Source organism: Rosa chinensis, chromosome 5 (assembly GCF_002994745.2).
Source record: "Rosa chinensis cultivar Old Blush chromosome 5, RchiOBHm-V2, whole genome shotgun sequence".
NCBI classification, from domain to species: domain Eukaryota; kingdom Viridiplantae; phylum Streptophyta; class Magnoliopsida; order Rosales; family Rosaceae; genus Rosa; species Rosa chinensis.
Window position 1 is genome coordinate 24,923,079 of NC_037092.1, and position 20,041 is coordinate 24,943,119.

At 36.6% G+C, this 20,041-nt stretch overlaps 1 protein-coding gene across 1 annotated transcript; it reads left to right on the forward strand.

Moving 5' to 3' along the window:
- The first annotated feature begins 8,766 nt into the window (after positions 1 to 8,766).
- Positions 8,767 to 12,255, forward strand: LOC112165412 (protein DJ-1 homolog B). The gene is made up of 7 exons (XM_024301897.2): positions 8,767 to 8,940; positions 9,036 to 9,185; positions 9,294 to 9,479; positions 10,507 to 10,587; positions 10,934 to 11,134; positions 11,217 to 11,357; positions 11,737 to 12,255. Exons 1-7 carry the CDS (start codon positions 8,917 to 8,919, stop codon positions 11,941 to 11,943), a joined length of 990 nt encoding a protein of 329 aa, XP_024157665.1. The 5' UTR covers positions 8,767 to 8,916; the 3' UTR covers positions 11,944 to 12,255.
- The last annotated feature ends 7,786 nt before the right edge of the window (positions 12,256 to 20,041 follow it).

The following is a 20,041-nucleotide window of genomic DNA, read 5'->3' on the forward strand; positions in this document are numbered from 1 at the left end:
GCACCTGGTTTTGTGAACTCTAGGCTCTCAGTAATTTGTTCATGGGTCGACTCTGGTTTGCTGGCAACCATACTGCAAGTTACTAGTGTCTGGTGTTAATTTCGCCTTCAAAATTTTAGTGTTTTATAGTCAGAACGGTAACTTGTTTTGCAGTTTGAAAATTGATTACGAGGAAGATGTCTCTGGTGAGTCTGCTCGCTGCCAATCTCACTATAGGACAATACTGAAAGATCTGTATGAACTTTGACGTCTGAAAATTTGAGTCGAAATTATCAAAGAAAGTGTCTGCTTGGTGCTAATTGTCATTCCGTGTATTATTAGGATTGTGTATCTTGTATATTATTAGGAATATTCTCTTCTGTTTTGTTTCCTAATAGGACATGCTGTATCTTGTATATATACTCATTTCTTGGAGAAGATAAATACACAAATAAGAAAACCCTAAAATTCCTTTGTTTCTTGGTTCCTTTTGACTTGGTATCAGAGCCGAGATCCAGTTGGACTCGGTTGTGCTATTCGGCTTCCGCTGCAAGAGAATTTGTTCGCTTTTGATCTTTTGTCTCTGGTCCTTTCGGGTTTGTTTGCTGGCTTTTTTGGTTGATTGGTTTGATATTGTTGGTTGTCCTCTTGTGGGAATTAGCTGCTGTCCTTTGGTTCGTGGTTTGTGACTTTAGGGCCCTTTACTTTGACTTGATTGCTGGTTGTCCTCTTTCTTTATTAATTAGCTGCTGCACACTTTTGGTTTCTTGGACAAGAGAATACTCAATAAAGTCATTCAGCCTTGTTTCTTTGAATATTCATTGATCAACCTTTGTTGTATTGTTCCAACTTTTTTTAGTATTTAAGGAAGAAAGAGATGGTGGACTTGAAGATCACCGACGGGAAAAGTGAGTCTGGGGAGACAAGTTCTGTGGCCCGTGAAGTCGTCATTGTTCAGAATGTCACAGATAACTCAAGTTTTGGTGTCAAACTTGACGGTACCAATTATTAGTTATGGCAGAGACTTATGAAAATCCATATTCAGGGGATTGGAAAGTGGAGTTATGTTACCGGTAGTGCAGCAAGACCTATTGCAGGTCCAAAAGCTGATGAATGGGATACGGCAAATAATAATGTGATGGGAATTCTTCTCAAAGCTATGACTCCGGAGGTGATGAGATTATTTGCTAACTATGATTCTCCCAAAGCAATTTGGGATTCTGTTGCTGCTACATATTTTGATGGGAGTGATTTTGCTCGTGTTCATGAATTGAATGTCAAAGCTTTCAAAATAACTCAAAGTGGACAGCCTGTTGCAACCTTTTATGCGAATTTGAAGACAATTTGGCAGGAGCTTGATCAGAGAAACCCTAATCCTATGACTTGTGCAGCTGATATTAATTCCTATCGAAATGAGCAAGACAAGATGCGTGTCCATATTTTTCTTGGTGGCTTGGACCCTCACTTTGAAGGGGCAAAGAATGAGTTATTGCGTCTTACAACTCCACCTACGTTGGAGCAAGCTTTTGCTTATATCAGAAGAGATGAAGGTAACAAGGCTGCCGCTCAGAACCTTCATACTGAAGTTTCTAGTTTAGCAATCCATGCTACACCTCCATCTCAACCTCAAATTGGGAATTCTACCCTAGTTCCATCTCAGAACCAGTATCAACCACGGACTCAGGGATATCAGCAGAATCAGAATTATAACCAATTAACTTGCAACTACTGCAAGGAGGTTGGCCATTTCAAGAATCAATGCCCTAAGCTGCGAAGGTTTAATTACAACAACAACTCTGGTTGGAGAGGAGGCAATAATAATACTGGAGGTCGTGGAGGACGCGGTGGTGGTCAAAGAGGCAAAGCTGCAATCCAATTAGTGCCAGAACCTGACTTCTACAACATTGAGGGACAAGATCCCTCAAAGGGTAATGTTTCCTTGACTAAGGAAACTCGAGGTAAGATTGGTGTTGCTTTACATGTTTCTGACTTTACTGGTAGTGATACATGGATAATTGATTCTGGTGCGTCTGACCATATGACCTATGATAAGTCATTCTTTCTGTCTATGTCATCCCCTTCTATCTCCCATGTTTCTAATGCAAATGGTGCATCTTTTCCTGTCTTAGGTGTTGGGTCTGTTCAGGTTACGCCATCTATTGTATTGCATAATGTGCTTTATGTACCTTCGTTATCTCATCATCTTTTATCTGTATCCCAGTTGGGGTCACAAAATAAGTGCTCTGTAACCTTTTACCCAATGTATGTTATTTTTCAGAATCTATGCACCAGGGTGATTATGGGCAAGGGAGACCTGAGGGGAAGACTGTTTCACTTGGATTGCATGTACGCAGAGCCAGTACAAGCATCGGAGCCGCCTTTGGCCCTGACATTGAATTCTGATCGATTAAATGAGCTATGGTTGTGGCACCGGCGGTTGGGTCATCCATCTTTTGGAGTTATGAAAAAGTCCATGCCTTCATTGTTTCTGGGAGTTAGTGAGTCTAGCCTGCATTGTGAAACTTGTGCTTTGGCTAAGAGTCATAGGTCTAGTTATCCTTCCAGTTTTCATTCTAGTACTATGCCTTTTGAGTTAATTCATTCAGATGTGTGGGGTCCTTCTAAACATTCTACCCTTTCTGGAATGCGATATTTTGTGTTATTCATTGATGACTTTACTCGATTATCTTGGGTGGTTTTACTTAAGTCCAAAGATTCTGTTTTCTCTGCTTTTACAGCATTCCATAATCTTGTTTGTACTCAATATGATGCGCATGTTAAGATTTTTCGTTCCGATAACGGGGGAGAGTTTGTTAATCATTCTTTTCATGACTATTTCCAACACCATGGCATCATACATCAGACCTCATGTCCACAAACTCCTGAGCAAAATGGGGTGTCTGAACGGAAAAATCGTCACCTTTTGGACATGGCTCGGTCTCTTCTACTTAGTGCTAACATGCCTAAGTATCTTTGGGGAGAGGCCGTTTTGTGTGCTTCTCATCTTATCAATCGTCTTCCATCTGCTCCTCTTCAAGGTCGTGTCCCACTTGAGGTTCTGTCTCACTATGTTTCTATTCCATCGTCTAACACCCTCCCTGCTCGTGTCTTTGGTTGTGTCGCTTATGTTCATCTGTATAAGAATCAGAGGTCAAAGTTGGATGCTAGAGCCCTTAAATGTGTGTTTGTGGGGTATGGGTCTCATCAGAAAGGCTACAAATGTTATCATCCCCAATCCAAAAAAATTTATGTCACCATGGATGTTACGTTCAATGAAGATGCGTGTTATTTTTTTACCTCCTGTAACTCATCGTCAGGGGGAGAAGTCTTGTTATTATGAGGATTTGTTCAGTGGACAAGATGGGAGACCCAAGTTCTTTAGTCTGGAGGATTTCGGAACTGAACGTGACAACGATGGAAAAGAGGCAGACGAAAAAGAAATTGACGCAACTGAAGAAAAAGAAGCAAAAGACAGAAAAAAGAACAAAGAAGGTGACGCAATTGAAGAAAAAGAAAGAGAAGGAAAAGTAGAAAAGGACACAGAAGAAAGAAAAAGGGACGTAATTGAAGGAAAAGAAAGAGAAGAAAAAGAAAGAGAAGGAAAAGTAGAAAAGGACACAGCAGAAAGAGAAAGGAATGTGACTAAAGGAAAAGAAGAAAAAGACAAAGCAGAAAGAGAAGAAAAAAGAGAGAGAAAGGCACGTGACTAAAGGAAAAGAAAGAGAAGAAAAAGACAAATCAGAAAGAGACAAAGCAGAAAGAGAAGAAAAAAAAGAAAGAGAAAGACATGTGATTACAGATTCAGTCATTGATACCAGTTTTCCTGATTTCGTTGCTTTGAACAGTCCCCCCTCTCCTTCAACGGTCTCACCTGCCCCGTTGTCACCTGAGGTACGTTCTCCTTCTTTTTTGTCTAATCCCTCTTCTGTGTCAGCTTGTGTTCCCACCAAACATATGCCTAGTTGTTCAACCCGTGGTCAGCCCCCGAAACACTATGAACCCACTCTAAATGCAAAAACTAAATACCCTGTTGCTAATTATGTGTCGACCCATAGGCTGTCTAAACCGTATGTTGCCTTTGTGAATCAATTGTCCTCTGTGTCTCTTCCTAGTAAAGTGTAGGATGCAATGCGGGATGAGAAGTGGATGCAAGCAATGGCAGTCGAAATGGATGCTCTTGAGAAGAATTGTACATGGGAGTTAGTATCATTACCACCCGGGAAGCAGACAGTTGGTTGTCGGTGGGTGTTTACTGTGAAACACAATTCGGATGGATCGGTGGACAGGTACAAAGCTCGCTTAGTCGCTAAAGGCTATACTCAGAAGTATGGGGTGGACTATGATGAGACGTTTGCACCAGTGGCCAAAATTAACACAATTCGGGTACTTCTCTCATTAGCTGCTAATCTTGATTGGCCTTTGCAACAATTTGATGTTAAAAATGCATTCTTGCATGGTGATCTGCATGAAGAGGTTTATATGGATTTGCCTCCTGGATATGGTACTTCCTCTAAAGAGCAGGTGGTGTGTAAATTGAAGAAGTCTCTTTATGGTCTGAAACAGTCTCCCAGAGCTTGGTTTGGCCGGTTTACTAAGTTCATGAAGAAAATTGGGTATCGACAGAGCAATTCTGATCACACCTTGTTCCTTAAACATCAGTGTGGTAAAGTGACTGCCTTGATTATTTATGTTGATGACATGGTTGTGACAGGTGATGACTTGGAGGAGATTCAAAGGCTACAAGGTCAGTTATCTTCTGAATTTGAGATGAAAGATTTGGGTAGTTTAAAATATTTCTTGGGAATTGAAGTTGCTCGTGGGAAGGGTTGTATTGTGTTGAGTCAAAGGAAGTATGTTCTAGACTTGCTGGCAGAAACAGGTATGCTTGACTGTCAACCTATCGATACTCCTATCGAGCAGAACCATCGATTAGCAGAGTATTTGGATCAAGTACCTACAAATAAAGCGAGATACCAAAGGTTAGTTGGACGGTTGATATATTTGTCTCACACTAGACCGGATTTAGCTTATGCAGTTAGTGTGGTGAGCCAATTTATGCATAATCCTAGTGAGGCTCATATGGGTGCTGTATTTCGAATTTTGCGGTATTTAAAGTCTGCTCCAGGAAAGGGATTAATTTTTTCAAAATACAGTCATCTAGATGTTTCTGGATACACAGATGCCGACTGGGCAGGTAATATTACAGATCGCAGGTCCACTTCGGGCTACTTCACATTTGTGGGTGGTAACTTGGTTACGTGGAAGAGCAAGAAACAAAAGGTGGTGGCTCGTTCTAGTGCAGAAGCAGAGTATAGAGGAATGGCCCGAGGACTTTGTGAGATGTTGTGGTTGAGAAATTTGTTGAGAGATTTAGGGTTCAAGCAGAAAAAGGCTATGCCGCTTTATTGTGATAATAAGGCTGCGATTGAAATTGCTCACAATCCTATTCAGCATGATCGTACGAAACATGTGGAGGTAGATCGGCATTTCATTAAAGAAAATCTTGATAGAAAGGTCATTTTGTTTCCCTTCGTTCCTACTGAAGAACAGTTGGCAGACATTCTCACAAAGGCTCTTTCGAGTAAAGCCTTTTATGATTCACTTGACAAGTTGGGCATCCGTGATCTGTATGCACCAACTTGAGGGGGAGTGTCATTCCGTGTATTATTAGGATTGTGTATCTTGTATATTATTAGGAATATTCTCTTCTGTTTTGTTTCCTAGTAGGACATGCTGTATCTTGTATATATACTCCTTTCTTGGAGAAGATAAATACACAAATGAGAAAACCCTAAAATTCCTTTGTTTCTTGGTTCCTTTTGACTCTAATCTCTTCAAATACTGTTACTCAAACAATCTGGTTTTTGATTCGTATCCAAGGAAGAAAATCCTGTTTTAATGATGTAATAAAATCAATGTTCCAGAAATCAGTAGGCAAAAGGTTGAGTCTCAGATAGATAGATATGTATTTAACTTAGAGAAAATTTTACAAACAATACCCGAACTAAGGCCGACTCCTAACTTCAGTACCCGACTATGCAAAACTATCACTTTGGTACCCCAAGTTTGAAGCTCGACCCAAGAATGGTACACGCCGTCCATCACAGCGTTAAGTCTTTGCTATGTGGCAAACCATGAGGACTCTCAAAATATGCCACGTAGTTAGCTAGTTAAAGCCGTGATGGACGGCATGTACCATTCTTGGGTCGGACTTCAAACTTAGGGTACCAAAGTGATAGTTTTACCTAGTCGGGTACTGAAGTTAAGAATGAGCCTTAGTTCGGGTACTGTTTGTAACATTTTATCTTTAACTTATTATACAATAAAAAAAAAAAAAAAAAAATAAGAAAACTTATTATACAATAGATAAGTTAATGTTCTTACAGTCAAGGCTGATGGGAGGAGGGCCTACCGCCTAATTGTTTAGGCAGACATATATATTTTAGGGGAAATGATCATTTACCCAATTTTAGGCACTAAATTGCCCACTTGCTCCACTAACTTTTTTTTAATCTCATTTACCCAAAACACTCTAAGGGATTATTTCCCTAAATACCCAATTAATTCTTTTTATTTTTTTGGGACTTTTTTGCCCTCTCCTTTCTCACTTAGAGAGAGAAGTCTCTCTCTCTCTCTCTCTCTCTCTCTCTCTCTCTCTCTCTCTCCCTCCCTCCATCCCTTCAGCAGGTCGCCCACGACGCCGGCTCTCGCCATCGCCGCGCTGAAACTCGTTGTCGTGCTCTCCGCGGCCAGGCTCGACGCCAAGTCGACGGTCCTCGTCGCTGAGAAGCTCGGCGAGGCCGGGTTGGACCTTCTGAAGGAATTGACGACCGCCAGTAGAATCGGGTACGTCTTCGATTTGCTTCTGTCTCTCTCGCCGGTGACTGATCATCACGGAAATCGCAACTTGATTGTATCTCCGGTCCCGGGCTGGAACCGGAGTCGTTGCAATCGGAGTCAAATCAGTGTGAAGGCAAACGGTCAACCGGAATTGTGGAAAAACGACTGGAATTGTGGGCAAAATCGTCAACCGGAGTTGAGATTATTGGGGGGCAATAATCTTCCTATTGGGGGGCAATAATGTGTCTTAATTGTTATAAAGTCTCTATAATTGTGTTCAGTGATATTTTCCTTTGTGTTAAAGACTGCTTCTAATGTGTTTTGGTATTTCTGATATATTATTGGGTGGCAATAATCTGTTTATTGTGGGGCAATAATATATTTGTTTTGTTATTTTTTGCATGAATATGGGTGATCTTTTTGTTGTTAGGTGCATTTATTCTTGTTAAGAGGCCACTCGGGAGGCTTGGGGTGAAGTGGTTCAAGTGAAGTGGAGAGTGTGAAAAAAAGCCAATTCGTTGTGGATTTAAATTCACCAAGTATTGAATTTGAATACCTGTACTTTTGTAAACTAATTCAAAACCAAATTGAGTTACTTCTGACCATCTATAAAAAAATTATTGGGGGGCAATAAACTTTTTATGACCCCCCAATAAACCTAATTATGTTGGTTGATGAATCTAGCAGCATTTTGTTGAAATGACCTGTAATAAATGAACCACAGTTAAGACATTATCTGTCTATTGCCCCCCAATAGACCCCCCCCCCAAAAAAAAAAAAAAAAATCACCAGTTTCTATCATTGACAAATTATTGTACTTTAATAAACTCAAAACAACATAAGACTTATCAAAACTCTAATTTCAGTGATTAATTAACCACAATTAAGAAATTATTGGGGCAATAATCTGTCTATTGCCCCCAAGAGACCACAATTTTGACGCTGTCCAAAACCTGCAAGCGAAGCCCAGACTCAATTTCGGCTTGGAGCTTCGGAGCTTCCCGGACATCTGACAAACAAAACTGGCGAAGCCCATACCCGATTCCGGCGTGGAGAGTTTCTCGGACATTTGATGAACAAAACCGGCGAAGTCCAGAGGGGTTGGGATCGTGGAGTTGGATGGCGTCATCCTCTGGTGGTCCGAAGGTGGGACAGAGCGGCGGCGGTGGAGGCCCGACATTGACGGTGGAGTGGTGGCTTAGAGAGAGAGAGAGAGAGAGAGAGAGAGAGAGAGAGAGAGAGAGAGAGATGAGGGGGAGGAGAGAGAGATATGAGTGTAATTTGTTAATTAAAATGAGGGCAATACTGTCAAACACTGTTAGATTGAGTAAATGGGGTTAAAAAACTCTTGGTGGAGTAAGTGGGTAATTTTTGGGCTAAAATTGGGTAAGTGATCACGGCCCCTATATTTTAATATTTTAATTTTATATAATAACATATAAATACGTGTCTAATTAAAATAAAAAATTATAATCAGTAATAACTGATTGAAAATATAGGGAAAAAGTTAAGTATAGAATGATTACTTACGAATTATAAGCGTACTTTTCATAATTTTGGACCTGTTTACTGAACTGTTCCGAACAATACCCGACCCGATCCCACCGGTTTGTACTGTTAATCCACCACCGGCTCCTCTAGCCGCTCAAATCTGATCTGCTCGATCAAATGACACCGGCCACTTGATTAGTCCAAATAAATCCCTACTATATTGAGATAGGATTTAGATAGTTCAGAGTTACTTTGATAGATATTGTTAATAGTTCAGAGTTACTTTGATAGATATTGTTAATATTTCAGAGTTACTTTGATGGATTTTGGACCCGTTTACTGAACGGTTTGGAACAATACCCGACGCGATCCGACCGGTTACCACTTACAGTGTTAGTCCACATATCAGTGTTAATCAACTAATTGGAGAGCTGCGACCGGGGAAATTTAGGGAATCAGTAGGATGGAACTGTTTGAGGAAATTGATTCATATCAGTCTTAAGCAACCATCTGTTTCCTTACCGTTATTTTCTTCTTCAGATGAGCCCGTGTCTTTTGATAGAACTAACTATGCATACAGCTTGATATAGTCCATAACATATAACAATGGAGGAAGCCTTTTATCTATCTGTACTTTCGTTGTTCTATCTTCAGGAGTTTCTGAAGTGTGCATTATTGGTAGCTTTATTGTAATTGAATTTGACTTTTGGCTTTTCATGCTATAGGGAGGGATGGCAGGTGCTCCCAATCTTAAAAACAGTGAGGTCCTGGAAAGTCTGGTGAAAAAGCAAGCTGCCGATGGGAAGCTCTATGCTGCAATCTGTGCTGCACCTGTAGTGGCACTTGAGTCTTGGGGTGTGCTGAAGGGATTGAAAGTAAGTTCTCTAAACCTCTGTTTAAGATTTTTTATTTTTTTTCCAGTGTACCTTTGTTTCTCTTGAAATAACTGAATTGAGCTTATGCCCTCAACTGATTTTTGACAGGCAACTTGCTATCCATCATTAATGGAGCAATTAGCAGCATCTAGTGCAACTGCTGTTGAATCAAGAGTGCAGCTAGATGGCAAAGCTGTGACAAGTCCTGGACCTGGTACTACCATAGAGTTTGCTGTTGCACTTGTTGAGCAATTGTATGGGAAAGAGAAAGCTGATGAAGTTTCTGGTCCCCTGGTAAATGCTTTCTCAGCATAGTTTCTTTTGGCTTGTCACATTCTTTCCCAAAAAGAAAAGCATAAAACTACCAAAATAGCATTTGAAGATAAAATCATTTGGGTAGTTTGATCTTCATAGAGTTGGTACAACGGATATTGATTGCGTATCTGATGTAGGAGAAGGAGTTCAGGAAAGAAACAGGAATTCGGTAGAGCTTTCTATAGTAAAACAATGTGGTGGAATTTGGAAATGGAACTTTTAATGTCCTTCGACTAAACGGAAAAAATTGGTGAAAATTCAAGAGGAAAATTTTAGTGTTTAATTCAGAGAGACTGTAGAAGATGACCGAAACAAAACAAAACAAACAAATCTATTCACCTGAGGTTCATATATATGAAGAAAGAAATAGATACATGAAATGGTAAGTATTTAGCTGAAAAGGTGGTTCATTATAATAGTTACACCTGGCAGGGTTTTAAGAGCCTACCAAATATGGACCATTTAGTTTCGCTTCTTAGTTGAGGAAGCCACAAGCCTTGGTGTTTGGCTTGGTTTACTTAAACTTTAAATAGGCTTCACCAGAGCACAGTTATGTCTCAGCTATCTGTGAATGCTCATATTTATTTCGAAGACCAACCCTCTGATTATTGGGTGGAGGTGGTGGTTGCTGCTTTCCAGTGCTGCTATTCTGGTAGTGGCTTTCTTATAGAGTGATTGGTTTAGTTAAACTTAAAAATGGCTTCACCAGAGCACAGTTATGTCTCAGCTATCTGTGAATGCTCATATTTATTTGGAAGACTTGCCCTCTGATTATTGGGTGGAGGTGGTGGTTGCTGCTTTCCACTGGTGCTATTCTGTTAGTGGCTTTCTTATAGAGTGATTGGGAAGCTCTCATTGTCTGGAAAAATGGAAATAAAAAGGCTCTGTTATGATCTGACCTCTTCTGTTACCATTAGTTTTATTGCCAGATAGAGAAGTCAATGTATTTTTGAATACTCTTTTGTTTCTGTTTTTGCTGGGTGTGTGACTTCAAATTTTTACTCAGGTGATGCGTTCCAACCATGGGGATGAATATATCATAACTGAGCGAAACCCAATGAAGTGGACTTTCACTGATTCCCCAAAGGTGAACTTTTCATGTATTTTATATTTGTTTTGTCTTGGAACATTGTATGCAGAACTCAGGTAGGCTTGTGTTGGTTCACTATTTAGCAGAGAGTAGAATTTGAGAACAAGAAGTGAGCTTATTATTCGTCTTGTGTTGTAGTGTTAGATATCGTGTATATAGTCAAGTGCTTTACATTTGCAATTATGTTACCATTATGTAGGATTATTTCATGTTCTTACAAGTTAACTATGAACTGAGAGTTGTCTACAATTTTGTTACGAGGAACTATAAGTTTGATATGACAGGAAGAGTTGCTACTCTGTTTCAAGATGCTCCTTTATGACCTTTTGTCTTTGCCCTTCAGATTCTTGTACCAATAGCTAATGGTACAGAGGAAATGGAAGCTATAATGATCATTGATATTCTCCGACGAGCCAAAGCAACTGTTGTAGTGGCCTCTGTAGAAGATAAGCTAGACATTATTGCTTCTCGCAAAGTTAAGCTGGAAGCGGATGTGCTCCTGGATGAAGCGGCCAAACTTTCGTATGACCTAATAGTTTTACCTGTAAGTTAGTTTTCTTGTTTGCTTTTGTTTAATCATTACTGTTCACCAGTTGACTAGGGTAACTGTATTCTTTACTTTTCAGGGTGGACTTGGCGGTGCTCAAGCTTTTGCAAAATCAGAAACACTTGTGAATTTATTGAAAAAGCAGAGGGAATCAAATAAGCCTTATGGAGCTATATGTGCTTCACCAGCTTTAGTCTTTGAACCCCATGGCTTACTCAAGGTATGCTTCGTAGCATTTTCTGAAATCCTTTTCATTGAAGGACCACTCCACTGAAACTTGTATAACTCCATTAACATTGCCCAGAGCTGACTGCAGTTCGTCTAATGTGCTAATCTACTAGCTAGTTCTAACTGCATAAGAGATTCACCTGACCACTGTGCTTGTTGGATTTCTCTTTTGCATCATTAAGATCCTTTCTCTCAGAATCTGTTATCCATTATAGTCATCCAATGTTGTTATTTGAAAACCACGATATCAGCACCATCATCTCAACATTTTGAAATGTGAATAGAACATGTTTTAATATCAACGTGTAAGATCCCTTTTATATGCCAGAGTGCTGCATCCAGTTGTAAACTATGTTTTTTCTTTCATGCAGGGAAAAAAGGCTACTGCTTTCCCGGCAATGTGCGACAAGCTGTCAGATAAGAGTGAAATTGAAAATAGGGTATTGGTTGATGGTAACCTCATCACCAGCAGGGGGCCAGGAACTTCCATGGAGTTTGCTCTAGGAATTGTTGAGAAGTTTTTTGGCCGCGAAAAAGCAATAGAGCTTGCAAAAGTTCTGGTTTTTGTTCGTCCATAAAACTATATTCACCTAGAGAATGTGGAGAGCGGGATTCATGTGCACATGAATCCTTGTATGAGGTTATGTATCACGGTTTTGTATGTAAATAAATGTGTAAGGGATGGAGCTCTGAATCTTGTGATAATTCTAGGTTTATATGTCTAATTTCACTGCCTACTTGAGAGTTTATCTCTTTGTAGTATCATCCTCCTCTGTTCAGAAGTTCTTGAACTTTTTGGACCTTGAATTTAGCACCTGGTTTTGTGAACTCTAGGCTCTCAGTATGTACCAGATATTGTATGAATTTGTTCATGGGTCGACTCTGGTTTGCTGGCAACCATACTGCAAGTTACTAGTGTCTGGTGTTAATTTCGCCTTCAAAATTTTAGTGTTTTATAGTCAGAACGGTAACTTGTTTTGCAGTTTGAAAATTGATTACGAGGAAGATGTCTCTGGTGAGTCTGCTCGCTGCCAATCTCACTATAGGACAATACTGAAAGATCTGTATGAACTTTGACGTCTGAAAATTTGAGTTGAAATTATCAAAGAAAGTGTCTGCTTGGTGCTAATTGTCATTCCGTGTATTATTAGGATTGTGTATCTTGTATATTATTAGGAATATTCTCTTCTGTTTTGTTTCCTAATAGGACATGCTGTATCTTGTATATATACTCATTTCTTGGAGAAGATAAATACACAAATAAGAAAACCCTAAAATTCCTTTGTTTCTTGGTTCCTTTTGACTTGGTATCAGAGCCGAGATCCAGTTGGACTCGGTTGTGCTATTCGGCTTCCGCTGCAAGAGAATTTGTTCGCTTTTGATCTTTTGTCTCTGGTCCTTTCGGGTTTGTTTGCTGGCTTTTTTGGTTGATTGGTTTGATATTGTTGGTTGTCCTCTTGTGGGAATTAGCTGCTGTCCTTTGGTTCGTGGTTTGTGACTTTAGGGCCCTTTACTTTGACTTGATTGCTGGTTGTCCTCTTTCTTTATTAATTAGCTGCTGCACACTTTTGGTTTCTTGGACAAGAGAATACTCAATAAAGTCATTCAGCCTTGTTTCTTTGAATATTCATTGATCAACCTTTGTTGTATTGTTCCAACTTTATTTAGTATTTAAGGAAGAAAGAGATGGTGGACTTGAAGATCACCGACGGGAAAAGTGAGTCTGGGGAGACAAGTTCTGTGGCCCGTGAAGTCGTCATTGTTCAGAATGTCACAGATAACTCAAGTTTTGGTGTCAAACTTGACGGTACCAATTATCAGTTATGGCAGAGACTTATGAAAATCCATATTCAGGGGATTGGCAAGTGGAGTTATGTTACCGGTAGTGCAGCAAGACCTATTGCAGGTCCAAAAGCTGATGAATGGGATACAGCAAATAATAATGTGATGGGAATTCTTCTCAAAGCTATGACTCCGGAGGTGATGAGATTATTTGCTAACTATGATTCTCCCAAAGCAATTTGGGATTCTGTTGCTGCTACATATTTTGATGGGAGTGATTTTGCTCGTGTTCATGAATTGAATGTCAAAGCTTTCAAAATAACTCAAAGTGGACAGCCTGTTGCAACCTTTTATGCGAATTTGAAGACAATTTGGCAGGAGCTTGATCAGAGAAGGGGAAATTCCCACTTACACATTTTCTAGGGGGGTAATTCCCAGTCACCCAAAGTATTTTCAAAATACCGAAAAGGGGTACAGGAGGAGCATAGCAGGATCTGCACCATCACTTGTCCTTACCATCACATGGAGTTTGTCTCCTTCATGTTTGAAAACCCGTGGGTCAGCCTGCAAGCCTAGAAAGAATAAAATATAGTTTTATAGCTTTTATTTGTAGTTTTGTCAGCAAGCTCTTTGCGTAAGAGCTATTGTCCCTTTTTGCATGGGCTTTTGTTTATTTCTGCATGCTGTTTTGTATAGTTATGCATGCTTCTTCCACCTGTTTTTGCAATCACCACCGTAATCTTGTACAAAGCCAGCTAGAGCTGGTATAAGAAGGAAGAATAGATAGCAGATGGAGTACGTTGGAGAAGAAAAAATCTCAGTACCCATTGCTTTCCTTTGTAAACACTTTCAGTATCAATAAAGTCCTTTGTTCATAATATCATCTGTTCATATACTTTCTACTTATTAACACCACAATCATCCATACATAACCCACAACAATAATCTGTAGCTGTAATATGGAGCAGTAGCTGTTCATGATTAGCAGTAGCTGTGGTGACACTTTATTCATGTGAAGCAAACTAGCATTCAACCAGTGTTTTCTATTGCAACTCCATAGAAGACTGTACAGTTTGTACTAGCACGTTCAAGTAGGTTCATCTTACTTTTTATTTTCCGGTTTTCTTAGTAGACTTCTAGTCCAAAATAGGGAAACACTGAGATAATTATGCTATTATATTGCTAAACGGACGATCATATTATCTTTAAGGATTCCTGTTTTAATTAACATGCATGCCAAGATAACTAATAAAATTAGTCAGGGAACCTCTGAGTCTAAGAACCTCTGTTTCTGCTCTTGTTTGGCCCAATAGGTTGGCTTTGTATGCAGTTTTAAGCTCTTGTCCATGTTCAAGACTCAATCTTTAATAGATGTTTTGGCATATGTGTAGTTAGGACAGACCCCTTTAAATTTGGTATCAGAGCCTAGTTTAGCATTATAATAGTATAGTTATATCAGTAAAGTACCTTGAGGACAGAAGTCATAAACACACCTAGTAAGAAAACAAGAAAAATTTGAACCTGTAATTAAGAGTCAGTACAATCCGACCCTGTATTGGGGGGCAATAGACGACTATTGGAGGCCAATAGACGATTCAGTTATCTTGAAATCTAAACTGTTTGTTACATATATTTAAATCTGTTGTTGTTTTATGATAGATTATCTTAATTTAGAGATTACAGAGCATCAAAAACGTAAGATCACTCTAGATCAGAATACTTTAGTTTGTTATTTTCCACAGAAGAATAATAAGCATATTTTGCATAGTGAAGAACATCCACTAATTAATAGTGTCATAGACCTTATAATTAGCCAAGCAGAAAGTATAAAATTAGAACATAGTCAGTATAATCAGAAATTACAGCAAGTATTAGATTATTTTCAGAAAAATTCCCTACAAATAATTAGACAAAATTTAAGTTTTATACAATCACAACTAGAAGATAATAATAGAAATATACAAAGGTTTCCTAGTAGAAAAGAAATAAAAGAGCTTGTAGACATCATTGACAGTAAGCCGAAGCAAGTAGAATTGCAGTCCTTAGAAATTGTAGAACAGCTGAAAATAGAAGTACAGAAAATTAAATTAGTACAAAAAGAGTTAACAGAGCAAGTAGAAAAATTGCATAGTAAAATAGATAGATTATTAGTTTAATGAATGATTCTAGAAATAATAATAATTACATCAAAGCATTAAAAGAAGTTAGTAAGTTAGAAGAAGAACCAATAGGATTTTCAGACTTTACAACAAGTGTTCCTAGTAATAATATTCCCATAAGGCAAAATAATATTATTATCCAATTGATAATAAATTTAGCAGAAAAAATAGATCACATAGAGGAACAAATAGCAGAAATTAATCAACTTTTAAATAGCACATCAGCATCATTACTACCATCATTAGTTACTAAATTAGAAAATTTAACATTAGGCACAAGCAATATAAGAAAAAGAAAAATAAACCCTTTTGATAATAGCAAATGGAACTCTTTAGAAGAAAAGGAAAAGAAATAGTAAGAACCGAAGATATATATCCTAGTGAAGAGGAAGCACAAGACTTTCTTAGAAATGGATTTTTAAGATCACAAAGAAATAGACATAATTTATATCAATTAGGAAGATTTGAAAATAGAAATAGCATAGTAAGTAGCATAAGTCAATATGAAATAAGTTGCATAGATAAAGAAGTTATACTAAATTTACTTAGTAATTCGGCAATAGAACAACTTAGAAAATCAAACTATTCACAAATTCATATAGGAACTATATTAATCGGAATAGCAGGATTAACTAGAGCACAAGTAGGAACTAAAGCATTAGTATACATATATGATGATAGATGGGATAATCACCAACAAGCAGCCATAGCAACAGCTGAAGTAGACCTTAGCACAAACTTAGCAATTATAGGTTGCATTCCAAATTATGTAATGAATATTAAAGAATTTAGTAAATATATTAAGGTAAGCATTAGAACAAAAAATTATAATATGAAAGGCGATTTTAAAAACTTAAGTGTTAGTTTAATGTATGTAGGAAAAGTGTCAGACAAATTTAACTATAAGTTTAATGTTGAATTCCAAAACTTAGTACAAACTTTTGGAAGTAAACATGTTAATATGATAGAAGCAAAACCAGTAGATAATAGTTTTTTAGAAGGAACTCAATGGTTATTACCTAATTTACATGGATCAAAAAATAAACAACCTGATAAAGCACAAATTTTTGAAAATCACTTAGGAGAAGCATCAGTAAGGTTTAGCAATTATAGACAAATAGAAAATGTGGACGACTTAGAAAGTGAAGCAGAAATTAATATGGCTTTTGATAATTTAGAAATCAATATGATTGAACATAATTTTGATAACATAGTAGATAAATTAATAGAAGACATAGATAATTTGAGTGAAGAACAATACTTAGAAAAATATAAAACTTATGAATTAGGATTACATAGACTAAATGATGAGGAACTGAAGCAATTAATATTAAAAATAGGATTAGAACATATTTTAGGAGAAAAAGAATATAACAATATGTTAATACAAGTAGAATGTATGCATGTAGAAGAAACTAGTTCAACAGGAACTTCAGGAATCCATACTGAACCAAGAGTAGGTAGAACCGATCAACAAAATATAAGACCAACTAGAGAACATTATGCAGAAAATAGTAGAACTTATGATTATGAAGAAACTAGACCTAGAAGAAATAGAATACCTTATTCAGGAATAGAACATGTAAACTTAGCAGGAAATATATTAAACATAGATCATGTAGACCCACAAGATTGGGAAAAAACAATAGAAAGATGGGAGAAAGGATGTGTACATGCGGCAATCATGTTAGATTTTAGTAATACAACTGATATGTTAGATTATTTTGAACATACTTTAGATGGAATGGTATTTGATTTCTTTCAAGCATGGAAAGTAAAAAATCCACAACAACATCAAGCAGCAAAAGAAACTTTTAATATAGATACTTTTGTTAAACTTATTAAGTATGAGTTTCTAGATCATAATAGGTTAGATGGTAGAAACGAACAAGAACAAATTAGAGCAATAAGAAATTTAGAGCAATTACAAATTTGTGATTTGCAATACATAGGAGAATATACTACAGATTTCTTTAAATATTTAGGAAGAACAGGTAGGATTAATGACATAAATTTATTAAATACATATATGACTAAAATTAAAGGACCAATAGGAGAAAAAATATGGAGAGAATGGCAAAACCACCCTAGAAAAGATGATATAGCAATAGGACCTAGAACACAACATGTGTATGATATATTAAGAGAAGAATGTAGACAATTAAAAGCAAAGAGACAAATTAGAAAACAATTTTACATGAGCTGTAAGAACATAGATTTACCTAAGCAATATGGTTGTCATAGGAAAGATAAGTATAATAAGAAAATTAGACCATATAGAAAGAGCTATAGGAAGAAGTATAGATCATATAAGCAACATAAGACCTTTGACATACAACCTTCAAGAACCTTTAGGAAGAGAAAATACATTCCTAAGCACTTTAGGAAAAGAACCAATAAACCTTGGATTAGAAAATACAAAGCACCAAAAGATAAGAGTACTTGTAAATGTTATTTTTGTGGTGAGGTAGGACACATTAGACCTAAATGTCCTAAGTTAGGAAAACAACCTAGAGAAAAAGTACAATTAATTGAGCAATTTAAATTAGAAGAAGATGAAGACTTAGAGTCAATATATAGCTTAGACAACTTAAGTGATAGTGAAAGCATTTATAGCATAAATAGCATAGATATGTTATCCGAATCAGAATTAGAGTCAGATTACTCTAATAATTCAGATAGTGAACTAGATGAAAATATATGTATGTTTGAGGAAGAACAAGAAGAATTTCAATATGTTAATTTAGGTTGGCCTCAAGAATGTAGTAAATGTAAGAAAGTAGTAGCTGAAAAATATTATACAAGCAAGATAATATTTTGTAAACCTTGTTATACTAATGAAACATTAGAGCTAAATTCAATAGAGGATGAAGAAATTAATATGCAAAACATTGGAGAAAATCAGAAAACTAGTTCTTTAATAACTATTAATTGTGAGTTAGAACTATCTAAAGAACATAAGATTCAAATAGTAGGTATGATAGATACAGGTAGCACTAAGAGTGTCATAAAGGAAGAGTTAGTACCAACACAATTTAGGCAAAAACTAGTTAAACCAGTTAGAGTATCACAATTCGATACTAGAACTGTATACTTAACACATTGTATGACTAATATACCTATAAAGATAGAAAGACAATTATTTACCTTACCTTTAACATTTATATCACCTGTAGGATCTTATCAATTTATCTTAGGATTAAACTTTCTTAAAAGCTTACAAGGATTTTTGTATATACCTCCGGATATAACTTTCTTTAAGAAAGGTATAACTACAACTGATCAAAGTAATTTGATAGAAGCTTATAATAGCATTAGCATAGAAGAGTCAAGAGAAAATAGCTTTAGAGAAGAAGAAAATCTAGATAACAATGTCGATGAGCAGAATAGTATAGAATATGATGAATCAATCTTTGAACTTGAGTATCCAAACATAGGAGAAGTAGCTCTAGTAGAACTAAAACAAATAGGTAGACCTAAAACATTAGAAGAATTATTACAATTAGCAGAACATACTCGAATCATAGGAGAAGATCCCCAACTACATTGGAATAAAAATAAGATTTTAGCAAAATTAGATATAATTAACCCAGATTTAACTATTAAAACAGCAGATATGCCTTGTAATTTATTGGATAAACAAGAATTTGAGCAGCAAATAAAAGAGTTATTAAACCTTAAAGTAATTAGACCTTCTAAATCTAGACATAGGTCAGCAGCCTTTGTAGTTCGAAAGCATTCCGAACTAAAAAGAGGTAAAGCTAGAATAGTTTATAATTATAGGAGACTCAATGACAATACTTATGAAGATAGTTATAAATTACCTAATAAAGATGAGTTAATAAATAAGATTCAAGAGAGTAAATACTTTAGTAAATTTGATTGTAAATCAGGTTTTTGGCAAATTAGATTAGCTGAAGAATCAATAGAATGGACAGCCTTCACTTGTCCAGAAGGACACTTTGAATGGTTAGTCATGCCATTTGGATTGAAAAATGCACCTTCTATTTTTCAAAGAAAAATGGATCAACTTTTGAAGAAGTATGATAGTTTTTGTAGTGTATATGTAGATGATATACTTATACACAGCAAAAATAGAAATGAACATAGAAAACACTTAGAAATAATCTTGCAAGAGTTTATAGATAATGGTATCATTATTAGTAAAAATAAAATAGACTTAGAAAAACAAGATATAGAGTTTTTAGGAATATATATTAAGTCAGGAACTATTCAATTGCAGGAACATATAGCTAAGAAGGTTATAGAATTTCCAGATCGATTAGAGGATAAAAAGCAGTTACAAGCATTTTTAGGATTATTAAATTATGCTAGAAGTTTCATCCCAGATTTAGGAAGAAAAATAGCAGTTTTACATAGTAAGACTAGCAAAACAGGTCAGAAATACTTTAATACAGAAGATATTAAATTAGTTCAGCAAATTAAACAAGAAATTACACAACTTAAACCTTTAGCACTACCATTAGATAGTAGTTACAAAATAGTAGAAACAGATGCATCAGCATTAGGTTGGGCAGGAATTTTATATCAGAAAAAGTTTAAAGAATTACCAAAGTCTGATGAGCAAATTTGTAGATATGCATCAGGTAAATTTAGTGATATACAATCTCAATTACCAGCCACAGATTTAGAAATATTAGGCATAATTAATTCTTTAGAAGCATTTTCTTTATTCTTACATAATGAAATATTTACAATTAGAACTGATTGTCAA